This window comes from Aegilops tauschii, chromosome 4 (genome assembly GCF_002575655.3).
Source record: "Aegilops tauschii subsp. strangulata cultivar AL8/78 chromosome 4, Aet v6.0, whole genome shotgun sequence".
Lineage (NCBI taxonomy): Eukaryota > Viridiplantae > Streptophyta > Magnoliopsida > Poales > Poaceae > Aegilops > Aegilops tauschii.
Window position 1 is genome coordinate 85,285,774 of NC_053038.3, and position 14,568 is coordinate 85,300,341.

A 14,568-nucleotide genomic window follows, 5' to 3' on the forward strand; every position below is an offset into this window, starting at 1 on the left:
AATGAGATATTCATGAACAAGCGTCAAGTGAGGAAACTAAGAAAGATTGTTAGGCGAAACAAATGGGTGATTGGGATTAAGCTCTTTATTTACACTTTGTCACAGACAACAGTGAACTTTAGGATGGTAAGTAATGTGTTGCCTTTTCCCCCTGCCCACAACAAGTTACTCTATTACACCTCAGTATCTGATATTTTTCTCTTTTCAATGGTTTCCGAAGCTATTCACTGATGATTACCTTGCAAACTATATGGACGGAGTGGAGGCAACTAAGGTTAAAGTATATAATTCATGGTACGATGATAATGCTCCAGAAATCTTCCTGAAGGCGGTGAAGGATGGGTGGGCGATCGTCACAAGGGGTTGGACAAAAGTGGTTCGTGCCTATGGCATGCAGGAAGGCACATTATGGGCATTCCGCTTCTTCAACACCGTCAGCAGTCAAAATGATTTACACTTCTCTCTTCACCTTTACCGCCTTTAAATATTGTGGTTCATCATAGTTAATTGCTGCCTAAACCTGTAATTACTGAACATATTGTACTGGCAATTTTATTTATGGATTCGTTGTTGAACCATTGTGCTGAGAATTTGAATTGCATGTTTAATATTTCAAAATTTCCAATTCGAATAATAAATTATAGGCAAAAATAAAAAGAGAACAGACGTTCATGGAACTTTGCAAATGATTCTTGTCGGGGATATACCCCGCGGTATGACCCGACCGGGAGTATGACCCGGCCGGACTTGACGCTTCATCGTAACCCGCCGGAAGATTGGCAACTCATGAGCCTGGCGACTTAATGATGGCCCCCACGGCGGGTCAGACGGATGACAAGGGCCCAAGGCCCAGTAGGCCGGGACGTGTTATTATGGGCCGGCTTAAGACGGAAGGCATGAGGAATATTTCCTTTACGAGGAAGCAAGACCCGTACTTGTATCCGACTTGTAATAGAGAATAAGTTAGTTCTAATCCTACTAGGACTCTACATGTAAACCCGCCCCTCTAACTTATATAAGGAGGGGCAGGGCACCCCAAGAGGGACAGGCAACAAGAAACAATCTCTAGGGCTAGACACAAAGAGCCGGCTTACCGGCGACTCCCTCATGAGCATAATGAGACCTAGCCACAAACAGCATGTAGGGCTATTACCAGATGATGTTTCCCGGGGCCCGAAGCTGTCTAAATCCCTGTCTTGTGTTGCGTCTCTCGATTCCACCCAACCCCTCTCAAGCTACCACATAGATGCGCTGGCCTCGCGACTAAGTCCTGACACTAGGACATCTGCCGTGACAATTCCACGACAGTTCTGGCAGTAAAAGCGCTTGTGATGGATAGCCCAATGCCACACGGTTTTCTACATCAAATTGTGTATTATGTAGTTCATGAAAGCAAACTGTTAACCAAGGCAGAGCCTGTGTGATAGTTATACCTTTCACACACGAGATTACACATAAAACTATGTGGGATGTACATACGAACAGAAACGTTCTCCCTGTATTGACTGTGTGGGATGTACATAAGAACGAAAATGTATTCCTTGGATTGACTGTGTGTGATATACATACGAACGAAGATGTTTTTCTGGGATTCACCGTGTGGCATGTACATACCTACGGAAATGTTTTTCTGGGATTCACCGTGTGGGATGTACATACCTACAGAAATGATTGGGTTTCAATGCCTCGCCCGACGATTTCTGGGTCGTGTGGGAAGGACCTATCCTATCCCCGAGGAGGGCCTATCCCCGACGATTTCTGGGTCGTGTGGGAAGGACCCCCCTATCGCCCACACTCACTTGGCGACGGTTCCAAATGCCGTCACGGAAAGGGGTTAAAAACCGTTTGTATAGCATCGACGCGTACCAATGGAAGCTTATGTCAGAAGGCTTCAGCTGGAAAAGCTCGAACCCAAAGCAGACAAATGCATCTACATAGGATACCCAAAAGAGTAAATTGGGTATACCTTCTATCTCAGATCTGAGGGCAAAGTGTTTGTCGCTAAGAACGGGTCCTTTCTCGAGAAAGAGTTTCTCTCAAAAGAATTGAGTGGGAGGAAGATAGAACTTGATGAGGCTGTTGAACCTTTATTTCAACCATAGAGTAGCGCAACACAGAAGGATGTTTCTATGGCCCCTCCGTCAGTCGAAGAGGAAGCTAATGATTGAAAGTGTGTTATATCGACTAGAGGGGGGTGAATATGCGATTTTTTTACAAATTTGTCGCTGAGGAATTTCAAGGTGAGGAAATTCCTAAGCAACAGACTAATTAGCAGCGGAATAAGTACTCAGATGCAAGCATAAAAGAGCAGTATCATAGTCATCATGCTGAAATGAAAGCATGGGTACAAGTAGCATAAACACAGGATAAGCAGGCTAGAGACAAACTGACAGAAGAAATAGAATTGAGATAATCAAAGTCTTCAAACAGTAACGATCAAGTACATGAACACAGAAATGAGGAAATGTAAGAGTTGAGGAAATAGACCAGTAGCTTGGTGAAGACGATGATTTGGTAGACCAGTTCCAACTGCTGTAACAGTCGTATGTCTGTTTGGAGCGGCTAGGTATTTAAACCTGAGGACACACAGTCCCAGACACACTGTCCTCACCATATTCTCCTTGAGCTAAGTTCACACAGACCTCGCCCAATCACTCGTGGTAATTCTTCAGGTGACTTCCAAACCTTCACAGACTCGGTCACTCGGCGATCCACAATTTCCTCTTGGATGCTCTAGACCATGGCGCCTAACCGTCTGGAGGATACAAAGTCCTCAAAGGTAACAAGTGTCAGTTCCACACAGGAACAATCTCTTCAGTGATGCTCAATCACTTTGGGTTTGTAGGTGTTTGGGTTTGGGTTTTCCTCACTTGATGATTTTCGCTCAAAGTCCTCGGAGGATGGGATGCTCTCAATGACAAGTGTCAATCTATCTCTCGGAGCAGCCAACCAACTAGTTGTTGTATGGGCTGCTATTTATAGCCTAGGGAGCAGCCCGATATGATAAGACATAAATGCCCTTAAATGATATGACCGTTAGGTGGGTAGATATTTTGGGACAGCTGGCGCATAGCACAACAATGGTCGGATATTTGATCTTATCAAATTCCTCAGGGCTATCATGTTCCTCACTTGTAGGCAATCTGCACTAGCGAATTCCTAACTCCTTAGTCAGAACAAATTCCTCAGAGAACAGAAGATCTTCATCTCTGTCACTGAAGAAATTGACTGGACTATATGATATTTCCAATGGCTTCACTCGAAAGGATTGGGTAGGTGTAGGATATTGTGATGAGCATCACTTGGAAACTTTTCCTTAGTTTTACCTCGACCCGCTTTAACAGTACGGTCTTTCCTATGACTCAAGAAAGAGAAAATGAAACTACTAAAACAAAAGTCTTCACGCTTCATATTCCTCGCATGAATATCAAGTCTTCATGGTCACACCAATTTCTTCACTTCCAAAGTCTTCAAGAAAACCAAAGTCTTTAGTTGAAGACATTCATTTTTAGGGGTCGACTTTCATCGTAAATATCAAACTCCTCATAGACTTATAGACCTGTGTACACTCACAAACTCATTAGTCCCTTAACCTACAAGTCTTCAATAGACCGAAATCACTAAGGGGCACTAGATGCACTTACAATCTCCCCCTTTTTGGTGATTGATGACACTATAGGTTAAGTTTTCAACGGGGAAAACATATGAAGTGTAAATACTGATATTGAGGAATTTGATGGCAAGATATAGAGGAACTCCCCCCTGAAGATGTGCATATGTGAGGAATTTTCTTTGAATCGCAAATGCACATTGTAGAGTAGAATCATGGAGATCTCCCGATATAACTTGTAATTCATACACGTATTTAACATATGATATGAAGAATTTGAAATGCATGATGAAATATGGTGTCTCATGAAATTCAGCATGCGTGCATTAACGAACTTTGAGGAAATAGCATGCAGAACACAGAGCAAAAGTATCAGACCACCATAGGACTTAAGTTTACAACTCGATCCAACAAACACTTCAGAAGAGCGAGAGTTGCAACTTAACAAAAAAAAAGCCCATATAAAGAGACCCGCTTGAAGACTAACTCAAATTTCTCCCCCTTTGTCATCGAATGACCAAAAGGGACGAAAAATAAGGACTAACGCCCCTAAAGAATATCATCACGAAGTTGTTGGGGTCGTCCGTTGGAGTAGGGCCTGCCGCGGTGTCGTCCAAGTCTTCAGCTTCATCCGTCTCGCGCGTTGAAGAATATGAACTTACGACCAAGTGAGGAGCATTGACCTTCTTGAATTTCTTTGAAGGAGACTGAGACCAGCCAAGGTCATGTTTGAAACCCATCTGCTTGAGATCTTATCACCGTAAAGGTGTGACAATACAGCCCAAGTGCAATCGAAAACTTCATGCAAGTAGTAGTGGTTCTTCTTCACAGTATTTTGCGTGACGGTCATGTTATGAAGAATAGCACCAAACTGACGCTTGACCCACTTGTGATTGTGATCGACCTTTTGATGAAGACTGAGGAGAAGCTCACGATTAGTCATCACACGTGGAGCAGTGGCTTGAAGATATTGCTTTGAAGCATTTGCGACAGTATCATGTGTGGCAGAGTTCATTGGTGGAGTATGAAGTAGCTTTTCGAAACTGTCCATCCAATGGATGAGTGCCTTCATCAATAACAGCAGCCTTACCCTTCTCATCAGCTAAGGAAAATGTCTTTTTGAGGACTTCAATAGGGGGCAAATAGCTAAGATGATTTTTAAAGTCAGCCTTGTAGTTGATTGCAGACCTTGATCTGATGAATCTCATAATCTAGGGAGCGTAAGGCTTCAACTCAAAAGGTGACAAAGCAGCATTGGCCAAAGTCCTCATGAAGAAATCATGATAGTTGATACGAATACCATGAATGATATTGAACAGCAGATTCTTCATTATGCCAACATCTTCTTCATCATTAGAGTTGTGGCCCTTGATCAGACTGAGGGTTTTGGTCAATATGGGATATATAGTCCTTGGCACATAGAGCAATTCGTTGACGAGGAATGTGGTCCTTGGAGCCTGGCCAGGCTTCAAAGGCTTCATCAGCACTTGCATCAGATGATTTGAGAGTTCAGGTTCAGCATAGATGAGCCTTGCACCTTCAGTGGGAGGACTAACTGGGACGGCATGAAGCAATTCAGAAGTCGGAGCTTTGTAGTGAGTATTTTCAGTCATCCAATCAAGCACCCATGAATTGACATCTTCAACATTTCCATTAATGTGCAGCGTGGCGAAGAACTGAACAATGAGTTCTTCATTCCAATCGCAAATGTGAGTCCAGAAGTTTAGCAGCCCAGCGTCATGAAGAACACTAAGGACTGGAGCGAAGCAAGGTAGAGACTCCATATCCACATGAGCAATTTGCTCATGGTCAAAGACTTTGTCCTTATCAAATAGCGATGAGGAATAGAAATTCATCTGGCTGGCAGTCCGAAAATGCTTGCGACGAAGTCGAGCAGAGTCGTATGGATTGTAGTCCGAGAAGAAATGATGCTCAGCAAAGAACTCATCAGCCTTGAACTTCTGCTTCTTGGTGTGAGGATTTTGTGGCTTGGGATGAGGATTTGCAGTGGAAGTCTTCACAGCCTCTTGACGCACAGTCTCTGGAGCCACATGCTGAGGAATTTCTGGAGCAATTTCATCAGCAGCCTTGGCCTCCATTACTTCGGCACTAGCGGCTGGAAATTCTTCTGGAATAGAAAAAAGTAAAGCTTGAAATTCTTTAGAGCCCATATGAATTTCTTTAGTTTGGACTGGGGACTGAGGAAGTTGGTGCAGTGGTGTAGTCAGTGGAGAATTAGGGTGATGACTTTCCCAGTAGTCATCATTCTGAATAGGAGTGGTTGACCCAATATCCACATCTTCATCTTCTTCAATAATTTCTTGAACGCCTGCCTCTTCAGCTGTGAACTGAGGCATGGGCGATGATACCAGTGGGGTTGAAGGGATATCGTCCACTTCAATTTCTTCATCCAACTGCTCTGACGAAGCAATAGAAGGATTTTCCTCATCCGAGTCGCTGGGAATAACATATTCCTCACCAAAGGGAACAATCTCCATTGATGGCATGCTTGATATCGGAACAACATCAATTGGGTTTGCATAAGAGCTCGTCAAAGTCTTCACTTTCTTCGGAGCAGAAGACTTTGAAGTTACAGATGATTTCCTTTTCTTCACTGCTGCTCGCTCCGCAGCCTTTGTCTTCTTCGCTTCTGATGTAGAAGGAAGGTTGATACTTTTCATCTGTGCACGAGGAGCAGAGGAAATTGGTTCAATTTATTCAGGCGCAACTGATGCAGTTGCCTTGGCATGTTCAGTTTCTTCAGGCACAGTAGCTGATGCTTCGACTGGCCTGGCTTGTTCTTCAGGTGCAACAGTCGAGGTTGCCCTGGCAGTTTCTTCAGAGGCTGGAATTTCTTCAGCAGCCCTGGTGCTTTCATTTTCTTCAACAGCCTGATTGTCATCAGCTGTGCTTGCATGTTCTTCAGTAGGCTGATAAGATGTCTCAGCCTGAGGAATTTCATGTTGCGATGAAGCTGCAACATTTGGAGTGAATCCCTTCGCCATTATGGTGAATCTAACTTTGGCGCCCAGCCAATCTGCACGGTATGCATCAAATTCATCACTGAGTGCTTTGATCTCAGTTTGCATGGTCACAAGTTCATCAGGAGTCATCTTCACAACATTTTTCTTCAGAAAACGCTCCTTCTTGTACTAAGCTTTCTTCACTTGCCTGGCCTTTTGAAATTTCCATTTTTCTTCATTTATGAAGGCCGTCAACATGTGACTTTGACCAGGCGTGAGGTTGAAATCAGGCAGAGGAGTGTTAGGGTCCTTGTGCCATAGATCAATGTACTCAAGGATCAACTTTGGATCCAACAGAAGTGCTACTTCACTGCCTTTGGCTCTAGCAGCCCTTGCTTGTCGGTCTCTGATGATTTCAGCCAATTCTTCATCATCAGGTTCGTCTTCACTGGACGGTACTTGAAAGGCGACCTGCTTCTTGTGAGGACTTTTCCTTGTGCCTCGTGCAGCAGTGGCCTTTGTCTTCAGCAAGGTCGGAGCTATTGAAGACTTAGGAGGAGTTGAAGAACTTGCAGAAACTCCTGAAGCAATTGATATACCAGTGGTCCTTTGGCAAGAGGCGAGATGTGCAGGTGCCGAGGACTTTGCAGCAACAGCTGAGGATTTTGCAGTTGGGACTGGAACTGCTTTTGAGGAAGTAGCTTGAGGCTCAGGCCGTGAGGGATTTGAAGAGCTTGGCCGTGAGGGCATTGCAGCTGAGGAACTATGCTTGTGCACAGGCTTCTTGGGCATAGCCTTCTTGGGCTTGCTAGCAGAGGCCTGAGCAGCGGCAGCACCAGAATCTTCATTGAATTTCTTCACTGCTTCTTTGGCCATTTTGGCCAACTTGGCTTGGCGCTTGGCCCATTCCTTGGGAAATTCCTCACCTCTTCTAATGCTAGAGGGATCAGCTTCTTGGCCTAGAGCCGAAGGAGGTCTTGGGCATGGAGGGTTAACCGCGAATTTCTTCATGTACTTGGGAGTAACATAGTGATACTCCCTCCATTCTTTGGCCCACCTTCTTTCAATCCGCTGAATGCACACTTTGCGCTGATTTTTGTTCTCCTTGGCATGCTTGGCTTCATCAGGGGTGCAATATTCCTCATAAATTTCTACAGAAATCTCAAAAGCAGTATTTTACTCAGGTCTTTTCCTCCCTTTTGAGGTCTTTTGCCTTCTGCCATTTTCTTCAATTGAGGATTTTGAACAATCGAATTTTCTGATGAGGTATGCAATTTGTCTTCGAGGAATGCTGCAAATGAGTTAAGTTGATGAGAAACTAGAGATTTAGCAGCGGACATGTGTACCTGTGAACAGAGTAGAGGTGCGAAGAATTTGGAGAGGTCATATGCGTTCTCAGAAGTTTTTCAAAAGAATCAAGTTTGAGGAATTTAACCAGGAGCGTCTAGAGGAATTTCACTAAGGGGTGTTTGACTTAGGTTCCAGAGTTGTATAGATTGAAAATCCATACAATTGAGGAATCTTGAAGAAAAACGTTGCTTAGAGAAACAAATCAAGAACAGATGCAAGTGTGGTGTTTAAGAGTGGAAGTTGAGGAATAAACACCTTTTGAAGATTTTGTGGAAATCATCAGAATCAACAAGGGCAGTAAAAATAGATTTTATTTACCCTTGATGAAGAACATGATGAACTGGGAGTAGAAGTTGAGAAGTTCGTCCGTTCAGATCTTCCACGACCTAACTTGGCGGCGGAAGACAGCTATGGCGGCAGCGGAGTGAAGATTTCCGCGGCCGGCGCGAGTACGACGGCGACGAGGTCGAGGCAGTGAACATCTTCCTCACCGGCGATGATGGAAAGTAGTGGCGGTGCTAGGTGAGAGTGCTCGGGTAAATGCAGTCTGAGGAGGGTGAGGGGTATTTATAGCCGAGGTGAAAAATCGCTCATGCGAGGAAAATGGACGAACGTGCTCCTGACCCTTCTCATCCTAGCGACATGTGTCACCCACGTACTGTGTAGTGGAGACCGTGTTAGATTGTGGGTGAATAGAATAATCTCATCTTGGGATGCGGAACGGTTTGAGCGGCAAGAGCCGAAAATTCAGATTGGAATATTTTAAAGTTTCGTTCGCAAATTATTCAGCTGACAAGGACACAGTGAAGATTTTGAATGGGTTTCAAATAGAACGCACATGAAGAATTTGTGAACAGACTGGGTTGATTTAGCATAGAGGGGGACGGGTCCGATCACATTCACTTAGGTAAAAATCAACTTGAAGAATTAGCTATAAGTGAATGCTGTAGAGGACAGAAAAACTCAAATATATACATAGACAATGAAGAACATAGACAGAAAGAGTGAAGACTCTGCAAATTTGAAGAATTTGAACAACTGAAGAAAAACTCAAATTGAAGGTTTTCAACTTTTTTTTGTGGCGTGACCCATCGTATAAGAATGATGATTTCAGACACCGTGTACAATTGTCGTAGGGCTATGAGAATCAAATTCTTCGTTAATTTCTTCACACATAGAGGGTTAGTCTTCATTGATTGAAGAAAAACGTTACTTTGTGTGTTGCACATCTAAGTCATCAATTTTGCATAAGTGTTAGGATGTGTGTCCTTTTCAAAGAACATTCGAAGATTCTAAGATATTTAGCTCACACCGCAACTTGCTAAATCTCTTCTCATCCAAGGGCTTTGTGAAGATATCGGATAGCTGTTCTTCAGTCTTCACGTGCTCAATAGAGATGTCACCCTTCAACACATGATCTTGTCGGGGGGGGGGTGAACCCCGGGCAGGCAACGAAACCCGGATCCTTTTCAAAAACATCGGGGCCAGCAACGCCCCTCAATCCGGCTCGCACTTGGCCGGGTTGCTCAACCCGGCCAAGTCCCTCAACCCAGCCAAACTCCTCAACCCGGCCCCAACAGCTAGCACAAGACGGCCGAACCCGGCACGACAAAGACTTATCCAACAAGCCAGCTCCCCTTGGCGTGTTCCTCAACCCGGCCACGGGTCAGCTCCCATCCCATCCGGGCCGTACCGATGGGACGAGTCTCCATTCAAGGATGAGCGAGGCAACGGTGCCCCACCAGCTCCTCTGGTCAGCCAAGGCGTGGCAACAGTGCCCCACCTATCCTGCTGACCAAGGCCGATGTGGCTTTAGTGCACCCGTCATCACTGCTGATGCCAGGCAACCGGTGACCTGACAGTGCGCCACTGTAGCGGACTCGACCCGGCCACTCCGTGACGATCGACAAGATGGCAAATAGTGCTCCCTGGCGCGCGGTGCCCGCGCCCAGAGAACCCGGCGAGCCCTGACACCCGGCGAGTCCCAGCGCCAGCTTCCCGGTCAATGAAAACCCGGCCCCACGGCCTTGTAATATTACCATTGTATCCCTGGGGAGTTGACCTATAAAACCCCCAGGAGCCCTCATGCATACAGGTGAACACAAGATCAACTAGACTAGCCACACACTAGGACAGGGAGCAGCCTAAGCCTTGGCCTGCCCTCCTTCTTCCTCCATACAGCTCTAGGAGAAAATCTGTACTGTTACATATAAACCACACTCGGCAGGACGAGGGGTGTTATCTCTCCGGAGAGCCCCGAACCTGGGTATGTCTTGCGTCTCTCGCTCGCTCACGCCGACCTCGCCTCTAGAGCCCACCGGTGCCCTCGAGCCTCCTCCTCTCTTTAGCCATCCCTTGGCATCTGCCGTGCACCCACCACGACAGATCTCAAAGAAAATGATGACGTATCTGGATGTGCTTTGTCTTCGAGTGCTATGACACCTATATTGACCCTTCCAGACATTTATCGCAGTTTTGATGTGTATTGTGACGCCTCCAGGCAAGGTATTGGTTGCGTACTTATGCAAGACAGCAAGGTAGTAGCATATGCATCACGACAGCTATGACCCCATGAGGGAAATTATCCTACTCACGATTTGGAATTGGCTGCGGTGGTTCATGCATTAAAATTTTGGAGACACTACCTCATTGGAAAACGGTGCCAAATTTTTACCGACCACAAGAGTCTCAAATACATCTTCACTTAGCCAGATTTAAACCTCCGTCAGCGAAGATGGCTAGAGTTGTTCAAGGATTATGACCTTGGAATAAATTACCACCCGGGCAAGCCCAACGTAGTTGCCGATGCACTCAGTCGAAAGCCCGTCAGCTTAAATGTCATATTGAGATCCTTGCCGCCCGAACTCCAAGAGGAGATCGCTCAGCTCAACTTGGTCATATTGGATGCTGGCCTCGCTAATATTTTGGAAGTTACACCCACACTTGAGATAGAGATCTGCAAGGCCCAGCCAGCTGACACCGAGCTCCAAAGACGTGCTCAGGGCCAGATGGCAGAACATACCCCAGATTTCTTCAAGGACAAATTCGGTACCCTCCGATTCCGTGGACGGATTTGTGTACCCAATCAACCGGATTTAAGGAAGAAAATTCTGTCAGAAGCACACGAATCCTCATATTCCATTCACCCGGGAGGTACGAAAATATATGAGGACCTTAGACAAATATTCTGGTGGGATGGAATGAAGAAAGACATTGCCTATTTTGTAGCCTGTTGCGACATATGCAACAAGGTGAAGGCAGAGCATCAGAAGCCAGCCGGACTCCTCCAACCGCTGCCGGTTTCACAATGGAAATGGCATGACGTTTGTATGGATTTCATTACGGGATTGCCTAAGACTCAGCGAGGCAATGATGCAATCTGGGTTATAGTGGACACCCTAACCAAGGTCGCTCACTTCATTCCAATCAGCACCAGATACAGGGCAGATCAACTTGCACAGCTGTATGTATCCAGAATAGTCAGTCTGCATGGAGTACCCCGAACAATCACTTCCGACCGAGGTTCCCTGTTTACCTCCGCTTTTTGGTCACGCCTCCATCAAGCCTTGGGGACAGCACTGAAATATAGTACTACTTATCATCCTCAGACGGATGGACAGACAGAAAGGGAAAATCAAATACTCGAAGATATGTTGCGAGCCTGTGCTTTAGCCCAAGGACCCAAATGGGAAGACTGTTTGCCATATGTCGAGTCTTCCTATAACCACAGCTTCCAGACCAGTCTGAAAATGTCACCATATGAAGCTTTGTATGGCTGTAAGTGCCACACTCCTTTAAATTGGTCTCAAACTCGAGATAGCCGTATCTTCGGAACAAATCTCATGATGGAAGCTGTGAAACAAGTTAAGGAAATCAGAGACAAATTGCAATTGGCCAAATCTCGACATAAAAGTTATTATGATGCAAAGCACCGATAGATAAGTTTTGAACCCGGAGAGCACGTATACCTCCGAGTCACTCCTATGAAAGGAGTCAAGAGATTTCAGACTCGTGGAAAGTTGGCCCCCAGATTTATTGGTCCATTCCCAGTTATGTCTCGAGTAGGTACTGTTGCGTATCAATTAGAACTACCCGCTGAGTTGGCAGACGTGCACAACGTGTTTCATGTTTCACAATTGAGACGATGCATATCCCCGCCTGAGAAAAGGACTGCTATGGCTGAGGTAGAGTTGGCAAATTATTTAACTTATGAAGAGAGACCATTCAGAATTTTAGATCAGATGGAAAGGGTCACTCGCAGTAAAGTCAGGAAATTTTACAAAGTTCAGTGCGAGCATCACACAGAGTCAGAATCAACTTGGGAGCAGGAAGAATTTCTACAGTCATATTATCCAGAGTGGTTTTCCCAAGCACCTGAATCTCGAGGACGAGATTCATTCTAAGTGGGGGAGGTTTGTGATAGCCTGGTTTTTGCCCTCTCTCATTTGCTTGGTTTTTATTTGGATTAAATTTGAAACTTGGAGTTTTTGAATCTTTTCATATGGACTTAAACACTTGGGTACTCTTGGCTTTCACCCAAGTGCTCCATTTTCCTCTCTGATCATCATTCCCCTTCTGATCCAACCCAAAATAATCTTTGGAATATTTTTCTTAAAGGAAAAATATTCATTTTCTCTCAAAAACCCTAGATAGGCCAGTATGCTCCAAAGCAACCCTAATTTTTATGGCCCAGAAAAATCTGAGATAATTCACAAATATTCTTTGAACCCTAGGGCACCTTCCTGAGCAAAAATATTTCATCACTTTTTGGAATATTTTTGCTACAGAAAATATTTTTTGTTCTGGACAGAAATGGTGGTTTCTACAGCAACTACCATTTTACTTGCTCCATTGTGCCTGGGTTTTCTTGTGCATTTTCACCTTAGTAACTCTTGGCTAACCTCCAAAGCACAGCCTCTAACTCCCAGCCATTTGACCTCAGTAACCTCTCAAAGTTACTAACCGGAAACTTACCTAGCGTGTAAAAACTTCTTTACTGCACCTGGATCCAAACCAAAGCGTGGTAACATCTCAAACTACCACGAACAACACGCCAGACATCAAGTTTAGGCTTAGCTCGGCCTAATGTCATAGTCCACGCGGTGACCGCGTTCGTCCAGGGGTGCTGGCATGCGTGTCGACGTGCTCTGAGTGCCGCTGAGCGCCCTGTTTCGCGCGTGCTCGCTTCCCCGACTGCCGTAGCACGCCAAACTTCACCACCATATTCGTCTCAACTCCCTTAACTCCCCTCTGGCGCTCGCCGATGCCGGAGCTCACCATAGCGAGCACGGGCACGTTCCGGCCAACCCAACAGTGCGGTGCGCACTGTGCTCGTCGCCTTCTCCTCGTTCCTGTGCTCGTCTCCGTCTGCCAACAGTTGCCGCGTGAGCTGCGTCGCCTTCTTCCCTCTCACTGACGCCGCTCGTCGCCGGGCGCCGTGGATAGGTGTCCACCGACGGAGCCCGAAACCCCCTCGCCGCTCGCCTATAAATGGAGCCGCCCCCAGCCTCCTCGAGCACCATCCAACACTCCCACACACCCCCACAAGCGAGTAGGAAGCCGTAGCCCGGTCGGGCAGGCCTCTAGCCGCCGTCCCCGAGCTCGAGATCGCCGGCGATCCCCTCTGGTCGCCGCGGTAGCTCCAGCCCCTCCCAGGCCAGGGCGAGCCTTCCAGGGCCTCTGCCCCTATCCGGTGAAGCCGTTCCACCCCTTTGGAGCGCCTGGAGTTGCCTCTGCTCGCCGTCTTCTTCATCTCCGGCGACCTCGTGTTCTGCCTCCACTTACGAGGTTGATTCCGACGCCGTCCGACCGCCCTAGCTACGCTACTGGTACGGGCAGGTGCGCCTCAACCCCCTCTTGCCATCCCTCCCTCTCGTTTTGGCCAAGGAGTCCTCGTCGCTGGCGAGAGCACCGGCGGAGCTGCGACTCCCTCTGTTTCCTTCTCCCCCTCCTCCTAACCTGACTAGCGGGCCCCGCTAGTCAGCCACTCTGTACGCGCGTGAAGTGGTACGAGTGGTGGCGCCCCTGGGCTTTACGCCTTCGATGTCACTCCTAGCCTGCTTATTTTTATTCAAATTCATTTGAATTTACAGAACACTTCAAACAGCCATAACTCCTCAACCATAAGTCCAAATGAATTGATTCTTTTTGCATCTTGTTCTTTGCAAAGAAATCTAGCAGCTCACCAAAGATTAGGTTTTTCTGAGCTGTTTAGAATTTCTAGTGATTTTCAGAAGTGTTCTTGATATTTTCTTTTTGTGTTTAAAATTATTTTTAGAGGGTGAGGCTTGTCTTGAGGATCACCAGAAGGCTTGTGAACCTCATCTGCACTAAGGCAAGACACAACAACATTTTCATGGTGTCATTTCAATTTTATGATTTTCTTACTTGAATGAAATGATTAATCCATGCATTTATTGTGTTATTTATATTCTGTTAAGTGTTTGCTAGTTAATATGCTTGATTTACAGAATGTGGAAACTAGCTTAGTTGGTGAAGCAAAGCTAGGATCTATTTGTGGTGATGATAGAAATAAATTTTGTTATGCATGTTATTAATTATTTAAAGTTATGTTCTTGCATAAATAAAATGATAAAAATTTGCTAGAAAATATTCTGTTAAGTACTTGTTTAGTAATTTTACTTT

The 14,568-nt window shown here is 45.8% G+C and overlaps 1 protein-coding gene across 1 annotated transcript in view; it reads right to left on the reverse strand.

Annotated features, from left to right (window-relative positions):
• LOC109758279 (uncharacterized) overlaps positions 1-5,709 on the reverse strand; it is a 90,676-nt gene extending 84,967 nt beyond the window's left edge. The window contains exon 1 of the mRNA XM_045227557.1: positions 5,029-5,709. Coding sequence (XP_045083492.1) covers positions 5,029-5,709 — 681 coding nt within the window. The remainder of the gene's footprint in view (positions 1-5,028) is intronic.
• Between the last annotated feature and the right edge of the window lie 8,859 nt (positions 5,710-14,568).